The sequence below is a fragment of the Typha latifolia genome, chromosome 11 (assembly GCF_019914945.1).
Source record: "Typha latifolia isolate L0001 chromosome 11, TyphaL0001v2, whole genome shotgun sequence".
NCBI lineage: Eukaryota > Viridiplantae > Streptophyta > Magnoliopsida > Poales > Typhaceae > Typha > Typha latifolia.
This window is the reverse complement of record NC_133096.1, coordinates 10,797,768-10,820,111: the sequence shown is the minus strand read 5'-3', so window position 1 is coordinate 10,820,111 and position 22,344 is coordinate 10,797,768. Positions and strand designations below refer to the sequence as shown.

The window sequence follows — 22,344 nt, the reverse complement described above, 5'->3', positions numbered from 1 at the left end:
TCTCTATAATTTCCCTATCTACCTCTGATGGTCCTCGCTAAAAGTTGTGTGATAATAATAATAATAATAACAACAATAATAATACATATTAGTAAGTGATGCGTGTAAGGGTTTACCAAATTAATTTCAATGGATTGAAAGCTCCATTTCAGGCATCATCGTGGCACTCCATTTAACACTAGGGGGACCCTCCTTTTGAGAGTCACGGACGTCTGTAGGTGGACACCAATTGGGACCAGATGCAGATAGAAAAAATGATAGATTCCGGTAGGGACCACCAGTTCTAGCAGTTGAGATACTTGCGAGATTCCAAACGGCAAGAGTTGAATAGTTTTACTTCGCCTGCACTCATCGATAAATATTAAAAATTTGCATATCATAATTTTGGTCTCACATAGCGTTCGTTGTCCCGCGGCACAAACTAAGAATCTGTCAATGGAATATTAGGTTCTGATGTCATAGGTTACCCAAAAATGAAGCCAATGCCATTGTCTTCTAGAAGAGTGAAGAGTGAAGACCGACCGTTCCATGATTTATAATTTGTATGATGTTTTCAATTAATTAGTAATTTTTCTATATCTAACGGAATTGTATTAATAAATATGCATGTCATATATATATATATATATATATATATATGCATAGATATATTCGAATCTCGTACACTCACTTAGGAAGTTACTAAGTATCACATAATAAGTTTCCACGATCAATCGAATAAATCAGCTAATAGAAAAGAAATAGTTGGTGCCATTTACCTACTCATGTATATAATGTGTGTGTGTGTGTGTTGTATTGTCTGACTGGTACTACTAACCCTTCATGATTCAATTATTGTGGCAGGCCAACCTTCCGGCCTAATTCATATTAAAAGGTTGTGTTGTGTACTCCACTGGAAGACGGCGTAGGTTATTTAGAACTTAATCTTTGGAGGCATGGGCTCCACAAAATTCATTTGCGACTTTGCTTTCAATATTTTTTATATTAAAAAAAGAAGAAGAAGAAGAAGAAGAAGAAACTGGATAGTATTCTACTAGAGCCTAGAGCCTAGAGCCTAGAGGTCATTAATTAATGGAGGAGGTGATGCAGGTCTCCAAGTTGGTTTGCTTATTGGAATACATCTACGTCGCAATCATTCAATTAGACAAATGTTAGCTCGAGAGTGGAGTGCATTATAACGTTGCTGTGGACCAACGAAAAAAAGACGGTCATTATCCTATCGCCATTGCCCATTAGTCTTTCGAATGATCTGGCCAATTAACTTGTGAATAATTTAACAGCCAACCAAAAGTATCCGATAGCCAAACCCGCTAGGATTTCACCATCGAGGATAATAGACGGTTCGCAGAGCGCCACGTAGACCCAAAGCCATACTAGTAGTAATGGTCTTCACGACTTCACCCGTTCTTTTTATAAGTACGAGCCCTCCGCCTCTTTCATATCGCATGCAATACGGGTCGCCGATCACATACGAAACCATGGCCCGCTTCTCCTCGGCGACTCTCCTTCTCCTCCCCGTCCTCCTGCCGATCCTCATCGTCGAAGCCCGCCCGGACTTCACCATCAGGCTGCCGTCGAATCGCGACGACCGGCGAACTAACGGCGATGATGGCGCCGTCGGGACGAGGTGGGCCGTTCTCATCGCCGGGTCCTCGGGATACGGGAACTATAGGCATCAGGTCAATTTATACTTGGTTATTTTAGCCTATAAATCGTTGCAACTTTTACTATTATTTGGTTTTTTTTTTGTCTCTATTTTTACCCCTTCTCAGTTGATAGAAACAAAATATCCGATTTTTTCTTGTCAGTTTTCGTTAGGGGTATAAAACAAATTGTTACTCTGATCGGTGGTAGTGGAAGCAGAAGTATCCGCCGGAATAATTTTTAAATCTGTTTCTGTGGTTTTCAAAGCATAATGATTAGTTTTTACTATTCCCTTAAAAGGAACCACAATAGTAATAACTGACCAGGGAATATGTGAGAAATATGAAATTACTGGGAGTAAATCCCAATAAATTGCCAGCTACAGGATTCTCTAAGGTAAAAGTGAGGCCGCAGGGCATAATTCTAAAAAGTTGCAAACCTTATGGTGATCTTTTCTACTTTAATGAGTTACTTGAGCCACTACACTGGCTATGTTGCCCTCCTCTTTAAAGGAGAGACCTTGATAAGAAGGAAAGTGAAAAAAGCCCTGAATTTTTTATATATGGAACTTCAACATCTTTGGTTAATTCTTATCACTGTAATTTTACAATGACTCGCAACTTATAAGCTTGCTGCATGTGACAACTCTGAATTTTCTTTGATATTTGCCCTGTAGTCTAAACTGCTGTTATCGTCCCATCTTCTGATCATATCATTGATGATCCTTTTGATCTTTGATATTTGTAGGCTGATATATGTCATGCATATCAAATCATGAAGAACGGTGGATTGAAAGATGAGAATATTATTGTTTTCATGTATGATGATATTGCTTACAATGAGGAGAATCCTCGACCTGGAGTCATAATCAATCATCCACAGGGTGGGGATGTCTATGCAGGAGTTCCAAAGGTTTGATTTTGTCCCAACAACAGTACCTATCATACTCTTTAATGAACATCTTTAGTGATCAGTGGTTTGTTGCCTCATGCCACGGTATAACTTTGCAGGATTATGTTGGAGATGATGTTAACGTTAACAACTTGTTTGCCGTTATCCTTGGAAATAAGACTGCTTTAACTGGAGGAAGTGGGAAAGTTGTTGATAGTGGTCCTGATGATCATATCTTCATATTTTACTCTGATCACGGTGGACCTGGTGTCCTTGGTTAGTATATATTATCCGTTTTTATCTACTATGTGATAACTTATGCAGTACTTTATGTTAAGCTTTGTTATTCTTAAAGCTTTATAAATATTTGTTCTCAGGTGAAGAATCATATGACTCTTACTACTACTTTTTCTTTGGTCTGGAACTTTTCCAGGGATGCCGACATATCCTTATCTTTATGCTGATGACTTGGTAGATGTTCTAAAGCAAAAACATGCTTCTGGAACCTACAAAAGCATGGTAACTGGGCGATCTGTTGTTGTGCAATCCTAGATTTAAGGAGGTAATGGCATAAATACTCGCTTTTGCTGCAGGTCTTTTATCTGGAAGCTTGTGAATCTGGGAGTATATTTGAAGGTCTTCTCCCAGAAGATATAAATGTTTACGCAACCACGGCATCCAACGCCAAGGAGAGTAGTTGGGGAACTTATTGCCCTGGGGAGTATCCAAGCCCACCTCCAGAGTACTATACCTGCTTGGGGGATTTGTATAGTGTTGCTTGGATGGAAGACAGGTATGTGGTTTCTGAGGTTTAGTTGTTCTATCACAAAAGGTGTCCTCATGCTTCCTAATGTTATTTTCAGAAGCACAGCACTATTTTGACTCATATTTTCAGTACTCCTCTTCTTTGTAAAGGACCAAAAGAACTTTGTATTTCATAATCTTTAGCTTGCTAGAGATCTTGTAGTTATCTCTGTGTTTCATTCTTTTCCACTCTGTAATTTTTTTTTTGACAAATCAGGCCACAGCCCCTGTTTTACTGAAACTTAATTTTCCACTCTGTAATTTCAACAATATTGTTTATATTTGTTAGTGGTTATTACCTTTTAAGCATAGAATGCATGCAGCATATGATTCATGAGATATATTTTGATTAAGTTAGTGTTAAATTAGTTGTGACCTCTTTTGCTTCAGATACTGATTTGCTGTCCTAGCCATTTATATATAAAATTCTGAAGCAGTGTCCTTTTTGGAGAGAGATTCTTTTCTATTTTGAAACTTTTGGTCTGAAGCTTCACTTTTTGTGTGACAGCGATATGCACAATCTGCAGATTGAAACTCTTAACCAGCAGTATCAACTAGTGAGTGCATCACACACTTACTTGTTTTTATTCAGTGTATGGTTTGGTTTGAGAATCTGATGCAACTTTTCCTATGGTGTTTGCAGGTCAAGACCAGGACATCAGTTCATAACACATACAGTTTTGGTTCTCATGTTATGCAGTATGGGAATCTGGATCTGAACCCTCAACATCTTTTCTTGTATATCGGTTCAAATCCTGCTAACGATAATGCCACATTCATTGGTGATAATTCATTACCTTCATTCTCAAGTGCAGTCAACCAACGAGATGCAGATCTAGTTTATTTCTGGCAAAAGGTTAGACTGTTGGATATATCATTACAATTTTTGAACTGTTTTATGCGATGGACAACTTCCAGCATATCCTGATTAATTTATCTTGTCTTTTATTTCCATTGCATCTATTCATTCAAAACTCATTTGTTTGTTTTTTTTTTTCACAAAGTATCGAAGATCACCTGAAGGCTCCTCCAAGAAAGTTGATGCACAGAAGGAATTGCTTGAAGTAATGGCTCATCGATTACATGTAGATAACAGCATAAAGCTCATTGGAAACCTTCTCTTTGGTTCTGATGAAGGCTCAAAGGTGCTAACCGCTGTTCGACCAACTGGCCGACCTTTAGTTGATGATTGGGGTTGCCTTAAGTCAATGGTAAGTTGGCCTTATCAGCTTAAGTTTTTAGACTCTCTCTCTTCTTTCGTTGTCATTAATTACTCCATGATAACTTGTTGGGAAACTGTCCTGATCCTATAATACTAATAGTACAAAGACTGTATATCTGGTGCTGCTGTAGTATCAATTTTGTAACTGCTAACATATATTAAACAGTCAAAACATACATTTATTTATAATACTTGAAGATCACGGATTCTCCATCAACCTGAAATGGTTTTTTTTTTTATAAAAATGTTGAAAACATTTGAAGAATTTATGTGAATTCTGTACTTCTTGGCGGGTTCATTTACTGAGTATCACGCATTCCAAGTTTCCTACCATTTGGCACCTTTAAATTCCTTAGTAACTGATTGATTCTTATCTTCTTTTGTGAAGGTACGAACTTTTGAAACACATTGCGGGTCTTTAGCGCAGTATGGCATGAAACACATGCGATCCCTTGCGAATATCTGCAATGCAGGTGTGCAAAAAGAGACCATGGCCGAGGTTGCTACCCAAGCTTGCATGCAAATCCCATCCAACCGCTGGAGTTCTCTTCAGAAGGGTTTTAGTGCCTGAAGCAACTAAGGACCAGATGCCGACATATATACTATTTCTGCACCTTCAGTATATTGAGGTTGCCTGGTTGTATATTTTTGCAATGTAAATATTCTTTAGATGAAATGATTGGTAAATCTATCATCAGTAGCTTGCTTATTCCATAATCATCATTGTAAATAATTAATGTACAATTTAAGTGTTTGCAATTTAAGCTATCATGATGTGAAACATTCTATCTACTTCATGCAAACATGGTGAGCTTTCTAGTTATTAAGTAAGAAGTTATATATCATCATCCCTCGGTTGAATAGAGATGTCTCGAGCAATCAGAGAAGCACTTTGATAAACAGATTTCATCTTTACCCTGGTCTTTGGCATTCTTCAAATCATTATTTGCAATAAATTATCCTAATCCAAACTTAGCTGCTTCTCTTTCTTACCAATACAATTAGCAGGCAATTGTCCTATGCTAAGGCTACACTAAGTTGATTGTGATGCTGGACCAACACAGAGGGGAAGATTATGAAACAAAATTATAATATGAGATTCCGAAAAGTTGCACATTATTTTCCTTCTCGGAATTGGAAAAGGCGGTGGGGTAGACTCTAATTATGATTCCAGCAAGCGAACATTAAACCAGAAGAAATTAAACAGCTAGTATAGTCTTCATCTTCATGTGCGAAAAAAAGACAACCCATATCCATCCTGGTAGTTGGCTGCCACATGTAATGCACCCAAAACTGGGTGCATGGGAGTGAATAAGAGAGATCTCATATGGAGATTTTGAGTTTCCAAACTTTGGTTTATACCAAGTCTCGGAAGATCTTAAGATGATGTATATTATGATGTAAACCACTCAACCAAACAAGACTCTGTAGAAGTTTGCTGCTTATAAAAAGAAATCCTTTAATAATAGTATACATATGCAAGTAGTATTAAACATAAGGAAATAGTGTTTGGTGAAAGAAAGCTTGTGAGGCCAACCTTGCTGTATGTTTGAAAGGTGATAGTAATCATTAATAATTCTACATATATTTTAATTATCCTCAACGTATTGTATTGGTAAACGGTGGAGTCTGTCTCTCACATATTGAATTCATTCTGGAGGAATGTTTGAATCATATGTTAACACACGGTGGAGTCTTTTTTACTTCTCTAAGTTTGAAACAATTAATGTGGAGGAATTGGCAAGACGAAATGGGACATTGGCATGGGTTTTGGCAAACTGGCAATGGGTCGAACACCACATGGGCACAACTCCTCGAGCCGGTAATTACTTGACAACGAAGCCGAGAGGAGACGAATAGACTTCCCAACTGCTGCCCTTACGATAAAATTACTATAACGCCCTTCCCACCAACGACCTCCTTTGGAGTTTGGGCGGCGCACTAGGTTAGGTCGCCTCCGTCATCTGGAAAACCTCCAATGAGAAACCGGCGCCAAAGGTTCCCACTGCTGAAATGACTACGTTACCCCTTACTTTCCCCAAGAAGGAAACTGCTGTACGGTTCTAACCAAATTTGCAAATCGGTTCCAAATCTCCATCTCCACCTCCACCTCCACCTCCACCTTGCTCTCATACAATTGTAAAGAGAAGGGTGTTTGTTATATGATGTTAATTTTGTTGTGTTAAACTCAACTCAGTAGATGCACGGATGAGTGTATATTTATTTAAAAGCCCAGGTTTTGCCCCTATTTATATTAATTAGTTTCTTGGAAAACGGAAGGGCATTCTCGAGAAAACATGAGAAGCCGAACTGCGTGGGACCACCGGGAGGCAGCTGTCATGGTGTAATCCGCCAGCTGTCATAACCGGCAGCTGCCCGCTGCCCGACTATGCACTCGCCTATAAGTATTCCTCTTCTCTTTAATTCTCTGGCCGAACTCTTTGCTTAGCTTCGGACTAGCCTCCTCAAAAACCCTAACCCTAACTACTACTTTCTCCCTTCCTCTCTTTTTAACATCTCAAGAGATTATGGCGTCATTTGGATCTAAGTCTCTCGCCATCTGCGCCATCGCGGCAGTAGCCGTCTCCTCCCTCGCCGGAGTCGCCTCGGCAGCGGACGCCCCCGCCCCCAGTCCCACCTCCGGCGCCGGATCCCTCGCCTCTCCCCTCATCGCCGCTTTCCTAGCCTCCGCCGCGGCCGTCCTCTTCCGCCACTGAAGGATCCGGTTCTTTCGGAGCTGTATCTCGCGTTTCTGCTCTCGATTTGGTTGATGGATTATGATGCCTTCTTCGCTCTACATACCTAGTACATGCCTTTATTTTTAGATCTCTATTTGTTATTTCCACTGTGTCGTCTAGATCCAGGTCTCAAAGGTGCCTCTCTATGGCTTCGATGAGGCTTAGATCTGGATTACTTGTGGCCTGTGTGAGTCTGTAGATGTGTTGCTTCTCATTCTCTTTCATAGATTGATTGATATAGTGTGGTACATTTGCTTATCAATTTTTCTTTGAAACTTTTGTTTGAATTTTCCCATGGCGGTGAATAATTTCTGATGTGCATTTATGAGTTCTCTTCATCGCTTAGAGATGCTGCGACCACTCTTCTGGCTGGAAGCTACCAGTAGAAATCGTTGTTTGATGTGGAAATCTCAACAACCTCGATCAAGATGTAGCGATATAAACGTGGACGACGTAACGTTATTTTAAATTAGAACCGGGGAAAAGCTTAGCCTAATCGCTTGAGATATATAATCTCGTATTAGAATCCCTTCTCTCTAAAATTTAATAAATATTAAATCTACGGTCCAAAAGTAAAAAAAAAAAGAAAAGAAAAGAAAAGGACATAACACAGCCTGTCACTGATGCTTTTGAAGCGTGTGGAGGTTATTCTCGGAAATTTCTAATCACTTGCCATCAATATAATTTGTGGCCCTGGCCTGGCCCACCAAAAAATAACTCGGTCGGAGGACCACAGAGAGAAATTAAAAGCTTCAAGAGAAAGGGCCGCCGATCACATGAATCCCACAAGCTCGACCATAATTTTTGGGAGGCATAGGAAGGGGGGGGCCCCTGACCATGTGACAAATAGTTTGCCTCCCAATCTCTCTCTTCCTTCCCTTTCCGACTTTGAAATCATTTGATGGTTGGTGAACGGTACCGATTCTTTTGCCAGCTTAAAAATTTCCTTTAAAAAAAATTCTTAAACGCTTTGAATAATGCAAATAAAATTATATTCCCATCCTTCCAGGAGAAGTGTTTCTTATATATCAAGTGAAACTTATGTATGCATAATTTATTTATAGAGTTTGAGGTATCTTTCTTTGCCCACTGAGATGATAGAGACGTACTCATCTATGAATTTAATTTGATAGAGGCGGTCACAAATAAATAACATTTTTCTTGAGAGGGTGGTCTAATATATTATATTAACTTTTCTGTCGGAGAGGTTAATTTAATCTCCTTATCTTATGGCCTTAAGATTGATAATTAATCATATAAAAAAATGGTCCATATTTTTCTTTTCTTTTTTTCAAAGTTTTGAAATGGGGCTGTGGATAATCAGTTTGGTAATTTGAAGTGGAGTGGCAATTTGGTAAATGTAACTCTACTAGTGTGACGCACAGTTGGGGGTTTTTTTAACGCACATTTTCATGCTCCACGTTGATATTTTGATTGTCTGCAGCCCCGAATGCATACATGTACTACACTCGAATACTTTTCGTCCCTTAATTGGCTAACTGGCTAGAAAAGATCACTCGGCAGCCAAGCCCGAGAAGTTCCTGGGGGTATAGTATACAATCACAGAGGAACCGCTTTTCCTTTCATTAGTCTATTATTTCCTACGGACGAGGACGAGAATCTTTGGCTTTATTTTATTTATACATTAGATGGGAGTGACAATGTTACACTGAAACTTACCAATCTGTTGTATATATACACACACACACACACACACAAATTGACCTTCTCGTAATTCTTTATTCCCAAATAGTTGTATGTTTTTCTTTCCATAAAAAAAATTAGTAGTTCGATAACATAATTAATAATTCCTCATGCTGATGCTGATGGCTCGCAAGTTAGCATGATTTTTGGTTTGCCACCTCATTATTGCCATATACTTTTCCTTTGTTCTGCAATTGTTTGGATTGCATCTCTTATCATTTATGCTGCATGATTTAGTTTGCCACCTCATCTCACCATAACTAAAGTACTTGAAGCAAGCCTAATGGCATCAATGCCGAAGGATAATTATAAAGGAACATACAACTGTACCCTTTATATTAAAGCAAATAAAGTCATAGCCAACCATATAAAGTACTCCACATGTCTGATGATAGCACTGTCAAAGATTATTCGCCAAATGGGAAGAAGATTAAGACAAGGAACCGGATGTTATGCTAGATTTGAAAAAGAAGAATTAAATCCCAAATTGTTGAACATCATAACCAACTAATGTAGCTCCTTTTGATGCAAGGCCTTACCTTATTGATGAGACTCTGAGAGCAACAGTTTCTTCCAGGTTCAATAATTTAAATAAAGTAATTGGGCCCATATTAAAATCATGTACATCTGAGTCAATCCGTCAGTGGTACTGTGCTTCTGGACAAGTCCTATTCCGAAACACAGTTTGGAGATTTAATCTTCTACCCTGGTCCTTTTCAATTGTCAGGCAAGCAATGGAGGGATTCACCTGAAGCATCGTTCCAACAGTAAACTCCACCTTGAGAAATGCCAACAAGGTGAAAACATACTTACTTTGCTGCAGGGCAAGTGGATTTTAAATATATGGGAGTAGATAAGAACAAGTTGCTCGATGAGTCTGGCAAATATCAGGAGACATGCAAGTAGTAGGATGCCCCAGATAACTTTAGATGCTAGAACTCTCTATGACCCAGTCCATATGCCCAACAAATTCATTGCAACAGCAAACAGTAAAACGGCAATCTCTCTCATAAAGGAGGCATTGTAACAGCATGTATTATGAGTATATATTAGCTACTCTCAACAACTATTTACCTTCAGAACACATGGACGATGAAAAAAACAAACAAACAAACAGATGGTTTATAATTCTAAAGAACAAATGCACCTGGATTTAGCCTTCCAATTCATTTGAGCCTTCATCCAGTTGGACACATGAGGAATGTAAAAAAGAGTTTTTAACTCTTTATAACTCATCATGGGCATTCTCCTTATAAGGAGAAGGTGTATGATGTTCAAGAATATACTGAAAGGCTAGAGATGCATGAAGAGCTGCGCCATTTGGTAGGACATCCTCATTGACTGTAAAGTACGGGGAATGTGGTGGATGTAGCGGTCCGCGAGTCTCATCGTACATTCCCACAAAGTAGTAGTATGCAGCAGGGACGACTTCAGAGAATAATGCAAAGTCCTCAGCACCCATCAACGGCTGCATATCTCTAGCATTCTCCGGTCCAAGAATTTCTTCAGCTACCTTTTTAAAATGCTCATGGAGATCTTTATTGTTGATAGTTGCAGGGAAGAAAGGATGTTTTTCAGGAAGGAAGGTTACTGTGGCATTGCACCTCTGCACAGTTGCTTGCGCAACAATTACCTGCGATATGGAAACCAAGGTTGTGAGTATCTGGAAAAGCCTACCACACCACTCTAACAATCTTCTCCTTGCATCCAGAACTGATGATGATTAGTTACAGAAACTCAAATCCACAGAGAACAAGTTTAGGAAATCAAAAACCAAACTGCCTAATGATTCAAATTCAATATTATGTCTTACTTTTTAACTTAATCACAACTTCAGCTTTTACAACCCTGGATTGCTAGTAAACATTACTGAATTAATGCATAACTATTCCAGCAGTAAGTCTGGAACTTCAAGGAAACTTTCATGCCAAAGCATTTCATCAAGATCCCTCAGCTAGATGAAATTAACAACTTTCCAATGGTGCGGCCTGGACTATAAAACTGGTCTAGTCCTTCAAAAATTGCAATCATTATAAACTACAGTGTCTTACCTCCTCTATTCGCCGCTTCAGTTGGAAAAAACTTTGTTTTGAAAAAGCTCGGAAAGTGCCACCAATTGTAACAGAATCTGGGATAACATTAAAGGCTCCACCTCCTTGAAATTTTGCAACTGTTACTACCTGCAATAAACGACAAGAAAATGAATTATCTGTCAAGGACTACAAGAATTAATTATAACATGCACAAATTCTAACAAAAGTAGTATGTTTCATCCCTGACTATGGACTCTATCTGTGGAACAACGCTGGTCAGACAAATTGCTTCTCTATTTGGGATTTTAGGAAGTCCACTATTTCATCAATTTGACAAATGTGATAACGACAAAACTTAACAACCAACAGTTTTACTGATGGCAGCCACATAACTAAAATGTTAGGGTTAATAGATCTGAAAATTCCATGCTAGCACTTGCATGTCTTAGTCAGTTTCCTGGTATTAAGCTCTCTAATGAAATTGATACTGGGCGGCAAGCTATATCTGGAACAACATTGAGAAATATGTGAAATCAAGAAAGCAGTTAAAGTAATGTTTTGAGTCCTACTAAGTTCAAGAAAAAGAAACACTTCTAATCTCTAAACAGAGTTCTCCATATTAAGCTAATCCTTCCCTTTTAAGGTTTACAATTTTGAACCATCAGTCAATTCGCTTTATGAGAACCCTGAGAAAATCCTTCAGATCGTATGAAAGAGATTGACTCCTGGAATATCAAAAGCACTGCACTAAAAAATTAAAATGCCAGGGTAGCATAAGCATATCTCTCTGAACTGCTTTTATAATTACTAATACGGCCATTTTCAAGGTAAAAAGAGAAATAGGTAAAGAAATAAACAAGTACCTGTGAATCCAAGGGATCAGCTTCACGTGAAACAAGATGTTGCAAGCTTATAATCACATTAGATGCAGCTATAATTGGATCTATAGTGTGATGAGGAATGGCAGCATGACCTCCCTTTCCACTTATAACAGCCTCAAAGAACCCACTTCCAGCCATGATTGGCCCAGATCTTGATGCCACTGTACCAATAGGTATATCAGAAGCTATATGAAACCCAAAAATAGCAACAACTTTTTCCACTGCTCCAGCTTCTATCATTTTCTTTGCCCCACCACCCCCTTCTTCAGCTGGTTGGAAAAGAAGGATAACTGTACCCTATATGAATCATAACAACGAGGCCGCTTTTTAGAATGCACTTTTCTGCTTTAAAGAAAATAGTTACACCACATGTAAAAAGACACAATCTCTTGCTTTGGACATCAGCGGATTTTTTTTATTTATAAAAATTATGTACTCAGCCGACAAAATATTTGAGGAAAATGCAACGTGAAATGTACATGATCACTGCAATTGATGATTTTGTAGCACCAAGATACCAAGATTTCAACAAAAATGGCACAGCTGATCTAATTAAACTAAGCAGATATCATGTTCATTTGTTTACAATGAGTTCGAAGGCCTCATTCCAGAGAATAAAATTATCAACAGAAGTATTTCATCTATTCACTTAGCTATGATGCCATCCATTGAGTATTGATTGCATAGTTAACAAGTAAGTGGATCGTACAATCCCCTACTACCAACACAACATTCTTATTTTCATAATTGAAGAAAGTATCGTAAGTTTTAACAATTTATGCTCTGATATTGTTAATTCTACACTCTATCATGGACATGCCAACGCACATTTACAAACAATTACAATTACAAGTTTGTTAGGAGCGGTTGGGAAGAGGAGATGCTATTGGAAAAACTTATTCCTTAAGGCCTCGTTCGTTTGTGGAATAAGGCTAATTCTAGAAAAAATATTTTAATTCTTAATGCCTAAAGAAGAGAGCTAATACTAGCATAAGTTATTATATTATTTAGTTGAATACTAGTATAAGAAATAATAATTATATTTGATTTGATATAAAGTTGATATTAAAGTAATGAAGAATAATTAATTTATATTATGAATTTGTGATATTTTAAAACCAAATGATGAAAATACTCTTGATCAGATGCGAAGTAATAGTAATAATAAAATATTGTCTAATCTAAGAGCAAAATAATTATTTTGAGTTATTATTAATTAATTTTAAAAGTTACATGGGATAAGAGGAGAAAAAATAATGAATTAATATACCAGAAGAAGCTAAGTTGTTGTATAGTTACTATACCAGAATAATGATGTTTATTCTAAAAGAAGATTATTCCTACTCCACAATAAATAGGGGCTAAGAAGATACAATACGTGAAAAATCTCACAATTAGAAACTCTCTTCCCTCAACATTTTTAAAAATGAAACTGGGAAATCAAAACGAAAAAGAAAACATAAAATTTGTGGGGTGTCTCACATTCTCAATTGTTGACTTAGTATGAGTTGGTTCGACAAAGACCTGGTCAAATGGAGTCACAAAGAAATGTCTCCGGGATGTTGCATCATGAAAATCAGAGTGAGACCACTAGAATCAACAAGTTGGGTAAATTAGGGAAATAACATATGATTTAGGCTATTTCTAGCTTTGTCAGCATCCGACCAAAGAATCATGGCAATGAAAAGAGACTACCTTGGAAATGAGGCATATCATGGCCCTGTGTTAATGGACAGCATAAACTCAAATTATGAACATATATTCATCTTTTAATGCAACTTGGATGAACTATTATGTAAAATTCCAACCATCCAATGAATGCTAAGAAGAATAGGTGAATATATGCCAAACCTTTAACTGATCGCGATGCTCCTGAAGAATCCTAGCAGCACCTAACAACATGGCAACATGGGCATCATGGCCACATGCGTGCATCTTTCCGGGAACTTTACTTTTATGCTCCCATTCCACACTCTCCTATCAATCGCAACGAAATTGGAATTCAGAATAAAATTATCGAGCAAAAATACGTTATTCAGAATCAAAGGAAGCAACATCCATCGCCAAGACAACAAGGTTCGTACCAAAAAAAAACCAAACATAACTTGAAACTTAAAAGAGGGGGAAAAAAAAAAGGTTGGCCCAACCTCCATGGCGAGAGCATCCATATCAGCTCTCAAAGCAACAAAGGGAGGATCCCCGGAGCCGACGAAGGCGATGACGCCCGTGACGGCGACGGGGTACTGATAGGGCACCCCAATCGCATCCAATTCCTTCCTTATGAGCGCGCTCGTCTCGAATTCCTCGTAACCCAGCTCGGGGTTCTCGTGGATCCTCCTCCTTATGCCCACCATCCACTCCACAAACTCCGATTCCTTCGCCCTCTGTAGAAATCCAGAGGACACCGGCTTCTGTGACCAAGTAACGGAAGCCGAGTCAAGGAGGAGGAGGAGGAGCAAAGCGACATATTTGGGGAAATCCATGGAGTTTGTTTCCGAATCGGGTTTCTCTCTCCCTCTCTCCCCCCTTATATTTCTATATCCTTTAGCTAAAGAATTAATGGAGAGAGATAAGAGAGCGAGAGAGTGAGGGAGAGATTTTTTAAAGTGGTCCGCCTTGTAGTGGAAAAGCGTGCCCCCCTCGTGCCAAAACAATAGCCGATGATGAGCATAAATTTCCTGCAAGCCCAGTTGAACAAAATAACTAGCAGTACCAATAGGATGCTGCCATATAATGACTGATCTCTTTTCCCCTTGCGTCAAAGTATAATCAAAGATGTAAGAGTCTTTGACATATCTAAATTCCACGTGCTCGCCATCCCACGTGGAATATTTAGGTCAGAGGTTTCAAATACTAGAGCAATTTTCACGTGGGTTGTGACTTGTGCGGCGTCTTCGTTATCTCATATAAAGTCCGTGGAATTTTCAACAGCTACATTAGATAGAGAGAAGATAGATAGATAGATAGATATGGTTAGAGAGGGAGGTAATAACTACATTCTTCTGGAAGCAAATGGTAGGCGCTTCCAATTACAACAAGAGGCGAATCATTATGGTTAAACGCCAAAGAGGCAAGCGGTCGACATCACCGTGCCATCGTAAATTAAGGTGGAGCCGCTTCGACATAAGCTTAGGAAATTAAATTTTCAAGGACACTTTTGAAGGGTTAAGGGGTTTGGGTCCACTAATGATCTGTCCTTTTGATCACCATTAAGCTCTTCTGCTAAACTACTATTAAGCATGTGGATCTTTACTATCTATTAGTGTTTGTTTTATTTAAGTCAAGTCAAGTCTATCGTTTAATTGTTGCAGCAATATTGATGTAATATATGAATCGTGATGGACATGGGAGAAATTAAGGACCTACTAAATTGTGAAAATTATTGCTCAATATCTTAGTTGTTGTTGTTAAAGTTAAAGAGTACTATTAGAATGAAACTTGCCCTAAATTACATATCAAGGGAGAACCGTATATTTTTCAAAGAAATTAGAAAAGGCCTGAGAAGAGACTCACTCTGATGTATTTCGAGGAAGTGAACAAAGATATGAACACATAATAAGGAATACAGATAACCAAATAACATGAGGTCAGTACTGCATATAATAGGAAAAAACCATGGAATCACTTTCATGGACCACACAAATAATTGAAAATTGTGATAGGCTCCAAAATGATACAGTAGAAGGGCAAGAACAATTATTGGAAGCATAGCAATCAAACTTCCTTGTTAGATGCAGCACTCAAGAAACTTCTTGGTAATTTACTCCACCTGCTGTCTTATCCATTTTATCCATCTTAACATCCCCATCTGGAAGAAGTAACTTGGTAACTATCTCCCTTGGGAACTTACTCAAGAGAAAAAAAAGAAGTCAAGAGAGACCGATAAAGCTGCAACCTCTTTTCATTTTGGAATATGATAAGAAAGACGGGGAGAAAAGAGAAGAGCCGCCGAGAAAGCAGCAGCCATTAATCTATTTATCTATCTGGGCATTTGGTAGGGTCAGACTAGAATACGTTTCTCATCTCTTTACAGGAAGGAAGCTACCTTTGAGGCTAGTAAGAGACTACTGCTTCTCTTAAAAGAAAATACAAAGTTGAGATGCCCTACGTATGTGCACATCACTCCTGATCTCAGCCTCTGTTTTATTTTCTCGTATCCGCCTTGTGCAATCCTCCTTTCCCACTATTCAGAGTCGCTATCCATGTTCTGCATAGCTTTTAAACCCCTTGGCTTCTGAAAGAGGGAAACTTGAATGAATCAGAAAACACGATATGCCTGAAAGCATTAGCTTCAGTTGTTCCTATCAGTACATTACTATCCTCCAAGTTGTTGATGGAATCAAAACACACTAACCTTCTTGGATATCTTCTTTTCCCGAACTTCATATCTTTCTAGGGTCAGGTCGCAAAGCCAGGCACCTGGGCTTACGAGCTGCCAACCAGAATTTGAGAAAAGAAAAAGATTAAGATCTAATAATCTTCTAATCTCAATTATGATGGAACTGCAGAATTAGAATGAATATATGATTGTTAGAATCAGTTGAAGTAATGATTCACACTATCCACTACCAATCTTCCTATCTGCACTTTCTAGTACCAAACTTATTGAAGTGCTTGTTTGTCATAGGAAAGAGTACATAAATGCAACATAGAATGATCATTTTCCACAAATTCACAAGATTTCCAGTACTAAATATGTGAGCTACCAACTTATAGAAAATGTTTACTACGTAAGTATATTTGGAGACACATATGAGATGTTAATGCTGGAGGAAAAAGGAGAAGTTTTCAATTATCAAAAGAAGCAAGTCTACTTGGCCATCTATTAATCAAGTGAGAAAATTTCCGTGCTTGAATTCAGGAAGAAGAAGTTGATCCCTTTGATTTCATCTACAAAAATTTAATAGTGATTCTGCCGTGAAACAAGAAATGATAGGAAAGAAAAGTAAACCAGCGAGAACAAATGATATTGGTTATAACATGTTGGGTGCAGCACTCAATAGGCAAACAAATCGTGCACGCCATACATGTAACAATTTCATAGCATCTTTTAAAACTTTCTATATTCTTTCATGAACTGTTCTCTATAAAGTCAGCAAGTGCAATATGCTGCAAGTAAAAGCTAATGTTCAGTTTTTTTTCCCTCTGATAATAAAACATGCTTGAAACTGTGTGAATATTTGTGCACTCCTACAGCCACACTTTTTAGTTTTGGCAAAATTGGTAGGGCAAGGATTGTACTCCTTGGACACTTCTCTTGTTCTCCTGTTCAGACTGTTTGCATGTAAGAACTTCCAGCTAGTTCTTCCACAATTCCATCTCATTCGAATGTGAATTGAAACCTTGGCATAAAGCGGCATTGTCTTAACTAAAAATCAAAAGAAAAAGAGAAAAAATCTTGCCACTTGTGTCTAGTGAAGAATGAAGATGACAAAACAGCTCGACTAATGAAGCTAAATCAATCCCTACAACACCTTAAAATAATAATAATAATAATAAAAAATCCCCTAATTAAGACTAACAAGCAAAACAAGTTTATTCGTCATTAAATAATGCATTCAAAGTAGTTATTCTGACTTCTGAGGTCTGTCTATCCAGGTGGGAGAACTTTTTTCCCCTACATTGAAGTATAACAATAATTAAATAATTAATTCGGTCTAGAAGTAATTTTACAACTTGGAACAGGTGGTGGAATCTGACAACAACGCAAGGTGTGAAATGAAAGGCAGAAACGGATAGCCACAAGGATCAGATCAGAGACGGTTGCGTGAATCTAACAAGAGGGGCCTTTCTGTAATTCTTCCAAACCCAACAATCATCGTTCCAAGGAACATCGCTAGTTTCCCTTTTTCTCCGCTGAGATAAAATGATAGCGACTCTCAAACCAAAAGATCCAAAAATATAGAAAAAGAAAAAAAGAAACATATCCTTTCTTCGAGAAAGAGAAAGAAATAAAGAAGAATATTAACATAATCTCGGTCCTATGAAAGCTGATCTACTCGTCCCCGCACACACGGTTTGGTCAACTATGTCCACTAAAGAGAGGGAATGAGTAGCGTTACGGTGGGCCTAACATTTCAAAGAAAAAAAAGGAAGGTGGTGTGGAAATAACAATTCTATTTCCAAAGGAGCTCTCAGCTTCTGACTTGTTCTTTGCTACGAAGTGGGCCCCGCCCACCTCTCTCGGCTTTATTAAAGTATAAGCCCACCATAACCAAACCATAATTTCCTTTCATTCGTTGATAAAACTTGAGTCTCAAGCTTCCACCGCATATTATTATACTACTTTAATACCATACCAGGATATAATTAAGGAGAAGAAGGAAGAAGAAGGCATTAAAATTAAATTAAATTAAATTGAATTATATTAAACTAAACGAGAGATTAAGAAGAACGGGGATCATACGTTGAGGGTCCTCTGTATGAGCTTAGCTCTCTTCTTGGGTCGCTGGGGGAGCTTCGATCCCTTAAAGACCAAGAAGTCCTCCTCCTTCTCCTTATTGGTCAAAGCGATCACAAACTTCGGCCACGTCATCTCATCGCTCCCGGATGACGACCCTTTCTTCTCGTCCGACGACGCGGACGCCTTCGCCGCGTTCTCCCCGTCGGGCGACGGCGCCCCCCCACGTGTCCCTTTGCCCTGAATATGCTGGGGCTGTTGTTGCTGTGCTGCGGTCCTCATCGCTGCTGTTTCTGAATTCCTATCAGATCGAAGGGAAGAAAGAAAGAATATGCGGTCAGATAGAGCAATTCGGAATAACAATACATTGGGATTGGGAATAGAGGAAATAAAGGGAAAGTAGCTAATCGTGCAGAGTAGGAGCATTAATTTGAGTCAAACAAAAGAAAAGAATTCAGGGAGGGGGGTGGATTAGGGGGGGTGAGGGGTGAATCGGTAACGAGAACCTAAAATGCTGTCGCGTTTTCCGCGGAGAAGAGTGAGGGGTTACGATTTCTGACATGATGGATGTATTGTAGTTTTTACCGGATGTAAAAGAGAAAGACAAAAAAGAGAGACAAAAAAAAAGAAGACTGTGGACACCAAATGAGAGAGAGAGAGAGAGAGAGAGAGAGAGAGAGAGAGAGAGAGAGAGAGAGAGAGAGAGAGAGAGAGAGAGAGAGAGAGTAAGGACCACAATACGCATAATAGATTCACAGGCCAAAACTTTAAAAATAAAAATAAAAATAAAAATAAAGGCGTGTCCCCCAATTAATCCTGCTACCGCGCGAATTGATTGGAATCTGTTGAGACGATCACGTCCGTAACACGTGACACTGGATACGAGTACAAAACCACCACTTTAGGATTTTTTCTACTATGGGTGTAGAAATCGGACGGCCCAGATTTATGGCCGTTGATCGAAGACTGTAGGATTGGAAGCTGGTGGTGCTTTCCTTTGGCCACAAGCTGTAGTACAAGTTGATGCCATGGTTCCACCGCCTAATGATTTCTAATTCCAAAGCAGAGTGGAAATATGCATTCAAAATTCTCAACATTGCCATATATCATGAAGATAGAACCCAGCGAGGTGATCCATTAAAATTTTTTGTTTCTTTAATATTGGGCAAGTGTGCAGTGCTTTCATGAATCATGACAACTAAGATAACCGGAAACTTCTCAAGGGAGACAAGAGAGCGCTCATCTTCCAAAGTTGCGACGGCCAATTAAAATGAAAACAAAATTGGCCTACGTGTGATATCAACCCATGGAATCTGCTACATTAATGCGAAATGGACTGGCTTATGAGATGCTAGCAAATACACTGCCGCCACGGAACGGTTGCAGGCAATAGGACGAAGTCAAAGACAAGCTGCAAGGTAGAAATGGCCTTCTAATAGACATATGTGATGCATTCTATTAAGAGAAGCAAAGATCTACTCAGTGGTCATGACATGGGACATTCTTGACTCTCGACCTACAAAGGAAAACAATTATTGCTAAAGTATTTATCTGGAACTGAACAATGAACATTGCCTGCCTCCCTGGTAATCCACCAGTTCAATCACTAAGAATTTCACGTGCTCTGACAAACAAAGCACGTGAGCAGTCAGCGCGCCAGCGCTGCTCGCGCGTGAATCTAATCTCATTCATCTGGCATCTCTATTTGACTCGATTAAGCCACTACCCTTCACGACGTCCATTTTCATGGGAATAAACTTACGACCAATACTTTCAGAAAAAGGAGGTTTTTAATGTAAAATCTTGGAATTTTGTTTTTTTTTAATGTATTTAAGTAATTACATTTTTTACAAGGTGGGATGGTTAAATTTTTAGTTTATAACTTTTTTGAAAAAGAATTGCAAAATCGTAAACCGTATATATACAAATACCATATTTAAAAAGAAACGATATTACGTGCAAAAATATCAGAAAAAAAAAATTGAAATTTTTAAGAGAGAAAGAGAGAGGAAAAAGAAGAGGTACCTGAGGGCGCGGGCGCGACGATGGGTTGGGGAAGCACGGCGGAGGAGAGGGTTGGATGAATCCTTATCGGCCTTGATGAAGCTATTACGATCGACGCGGGCAGTGGTGATCTTAGCTGACGTGGCGTCGTCCTTCTGCTGGACCTTGACGCACCTCAGCCGCTTCCGGTTCCCCCAATGCAGCAACAACTCCGGCTCGGCCAACGTCGACGACGGTCCATTCGGGCTAGCGTTGTAATTATTAGTGTCACGATTCTCGTTATAATTCGAGCCGCCTCCTCCACCTCCGGTAGATCTCCGAGTGTGGTAATGGTTTCTCGTCTCCCTCTCCATCTAAGCCGAGTAACCGCCAAACCACGCTTTGATTAGTAAAATTCATATCGGAAAAGAGGAGAGGAGGTATCGGGGGACGAAGGGAGAAAAATGAGATGGAAAGAACTAAAACAGCTTCCTTTTCTTCCCTAATTTGGAAGAATTAGGAGATTTCCCTTACGGTCATGGAAGAAAAAAAATATTTGATGGGATCGGAGAAAAGAGGAAATGAGCTGATGGTAGGAGAGGTAATTGGGGAATTGAACAGCGAGAGAATGGATTGTTTACCTCGATCTGCTCTTGGGATGTATTCTAGAGACACCACTCGAATTTGAAGAACTCAAAGCAAATGCGACGATTCCCAGGATACTAATTAGCAGCAAAAGGAATAGGGAGATCGGATTCTTGGTGATCTGGCAGGAGTCTCACCAATCAAATTACTACCATCAACTTCGATTTTAAACTGGCTGATGTGATCGGTGGCTTCCTTGCTCCACCTCTTCTTCTGCAGCAGAGAAGAACGAATTGGTGAATAAAATGAGAGCAAAGCAAATAACAATCGCAGCAAACAGAAGCGAGAATATTGAAAATCAAAGAATTCAAAAGATCATCAAACCAACCTTTGAACTTCTTCAGATTTTGCCTCCTTTTTATGTCGATTACGACAAACTGGGTAGAACAATTGCAGAGAAGGGAGAAGTTCGTGGTCTAATGCAGTTGAGAAGTGTCTCTGTAAATGATCGAAGGATGGATCTTTGTCAGCTCCCGGGTTAAAGATCAAAAGAAACCAAGAAATCAACGGAGTGACACCTTCAAGAAGGGAAAATAAACAATCGGATCAAAACTTTTTCTTGTAGCCTTTAAAGATCTTCTTGACCAGATTAAATCTCCCAGCCACCCAAGGAATCCTCTGCAAATCTAGAAAATAAGAACGGATTAGAAACCAGAGATAATCTCATCAGTTTACTCCAGAGAAATCCGAACGCAGTGATAGAATGCGAACCTTTTGAGCTCAAATTTCTCCCCCTTTTCCACGATCGCAGCAAGTGATTATAAGATTGGACAACAGAATCCTTCAAATCAACCCCCACCAGCACTAGAAGAAGGAGAAGAAAAAGGATACTAATCCACCAAGAAATCTCTGATTCCAGAGGAGCACAATTAGCCTCCCAGGAGCCAATATTTTCTCCAATCTCTCTACGAGAGGAATAAAGGAAGCGATCAAAATCGCGAGCTTTGATCGGAGAAATGCTCTCTCTCTCTCTCTCTCTCTCTCTCTCTCTGGGAGCCAAAGGCTTTTATATTACTCCTGTCTGTGGCCTCTATTTCCCCCCCTCTCCCCCGTTCGGCTTCCGTTACCGTTCAACATAACGGAATCGTCTCTGATCCCACCTTCGAGCCACTATCGTCCGTCTATCACATGATTGACGGCCGCGATCAATTCCTAGCTACATCTTCCAACTTTTCCCCTCAAGTCCTTGTATATTAACGTTTGTTTCTACTGTTCTTTCTTTCTAATTAATCCCACGATTAAACTAACGCTCGCTCGCTCTCTCTCAACTGATTTCACTAGAGTAGTCTTATACAATCCGACGATGGAGATCCCTTTCAAATCTCGTGCCACGGTGAGTGATTGATTGATAGTTCACATCAGGTGCAAGGATTCGAATCGCAGCCTGGACAGCTGAATC

At 39.2% G+C, this 22,344-nt stretch overlaps 3 protein-coding genes across 7 annotated transcripts; 1 reads left to right on the top strand and 2 right to left on the bottom strand.

Moving 5' to 3' along the window:
• Nucleotides 1-1,408: 1,408 nt before the first annotated feature.
• On the top strand, nt 1,409-5,353 carry LOC140798231 (vacuolar-processing enzyme-like). The gene is made up of 9 exons (XM_073152006.1): nt 1,409-1,679; nt 2,392-2,556; nt 2,655-2,811; nt 2,969-3,054; nt 3,129-3,328; nt 3,848-3,896; nt 3,983-4,195; nt 4,344-4,550; nt 4,950-5,353. The coding sequence occupies exons 1-9, from the start codon at nt 1,446-1,448 to the stop codon at nt 5,130-5,132; spliced, it is 1,494 nt and encodes a 497-aa protein (XP_073008107.1). The 5' UTR covers nt 1,409-1,445; the 3' UTR covers nt 5,133-5,353.
• Nucleotides 5,354-9,977: 4,624 nt separating this feature from the next.
• On the bottom strand, nt 9,978-14,554 carry LOC140798037 (IAA-amino acid hydrolase ILR1-like 1). The gene is made up of 5 exons (XM_073151757.1): nt 14,065-14,554; nt 13,769-13,894; nt 11,900-12,214; nt 11,055-11,183; nt 9,978-10,636 (listed from the first exon to the last, which is right to left on the bottom strand). Exons 1-5 carry the CDS (start codon nt 14,398-14,400, stop codon nt 10,229-10,231), a joined length of 1,314 nt encoding a protein of 437 aa, XP_073007858.1. The 5' UTR covers nt 14,401-14,554; the 3' UTR covers nt 9,978-10,228.
• A 963-nt stretch (nt 14,555-15,517) lies between these two features.
• Nucleotides 15,518-22,205, bottom strand: LOC140797415 (uncharacterized). Of its 5 annotated transcripts, none has more exons than XR_012110647.1 (8): nt 21,657-21,929; nt 21,464-21,571; nt 21,274-21,383; nt 20,942-21,158; nt 20,343-20,674; nt 18,324-18,618; nt 16,272-16,419; nt 15,518-16,151 (listed from the first exon to the last, which is right to left on the bottom strand). XR_012110647.1 is itself a non-coding variant. In XM_073150824.1 (8 exons), exons 5-8 carry the CDS (start codon nt 20,672-20,674, stop codon nt 16,101-16,103), a joined length of 756 nt encoding a protein of 251 aa, XP_073006925.1. In that variant the 5' UTR covers nt 20,942-21,158; nt 21,274-21,383; nt 21,464-21,571; nt 21,657-22,205; the 3' UTR covers nt 15,795-16,100. The 5 variants fall into 5 exon arrangements, 4 of the variants coding, with proteins under 4 accessions (XP_073006925.1, XP_073006926.1, XP_073006927.1 ...); XM_073150824.1 differs by having other exon boundaries at nt 15,795-16,151; nt 16,272-16,349; nt 21,657-22,205; XM_073150825.1 differs by having other exon boundaries at nt 15,795-16,151; nt 16,272-16,349; nt 21,464-21,563; nt 21,657-21,936.
• Nucleotides 22,206-22,344: the final 139 nt, after the last annotated feature.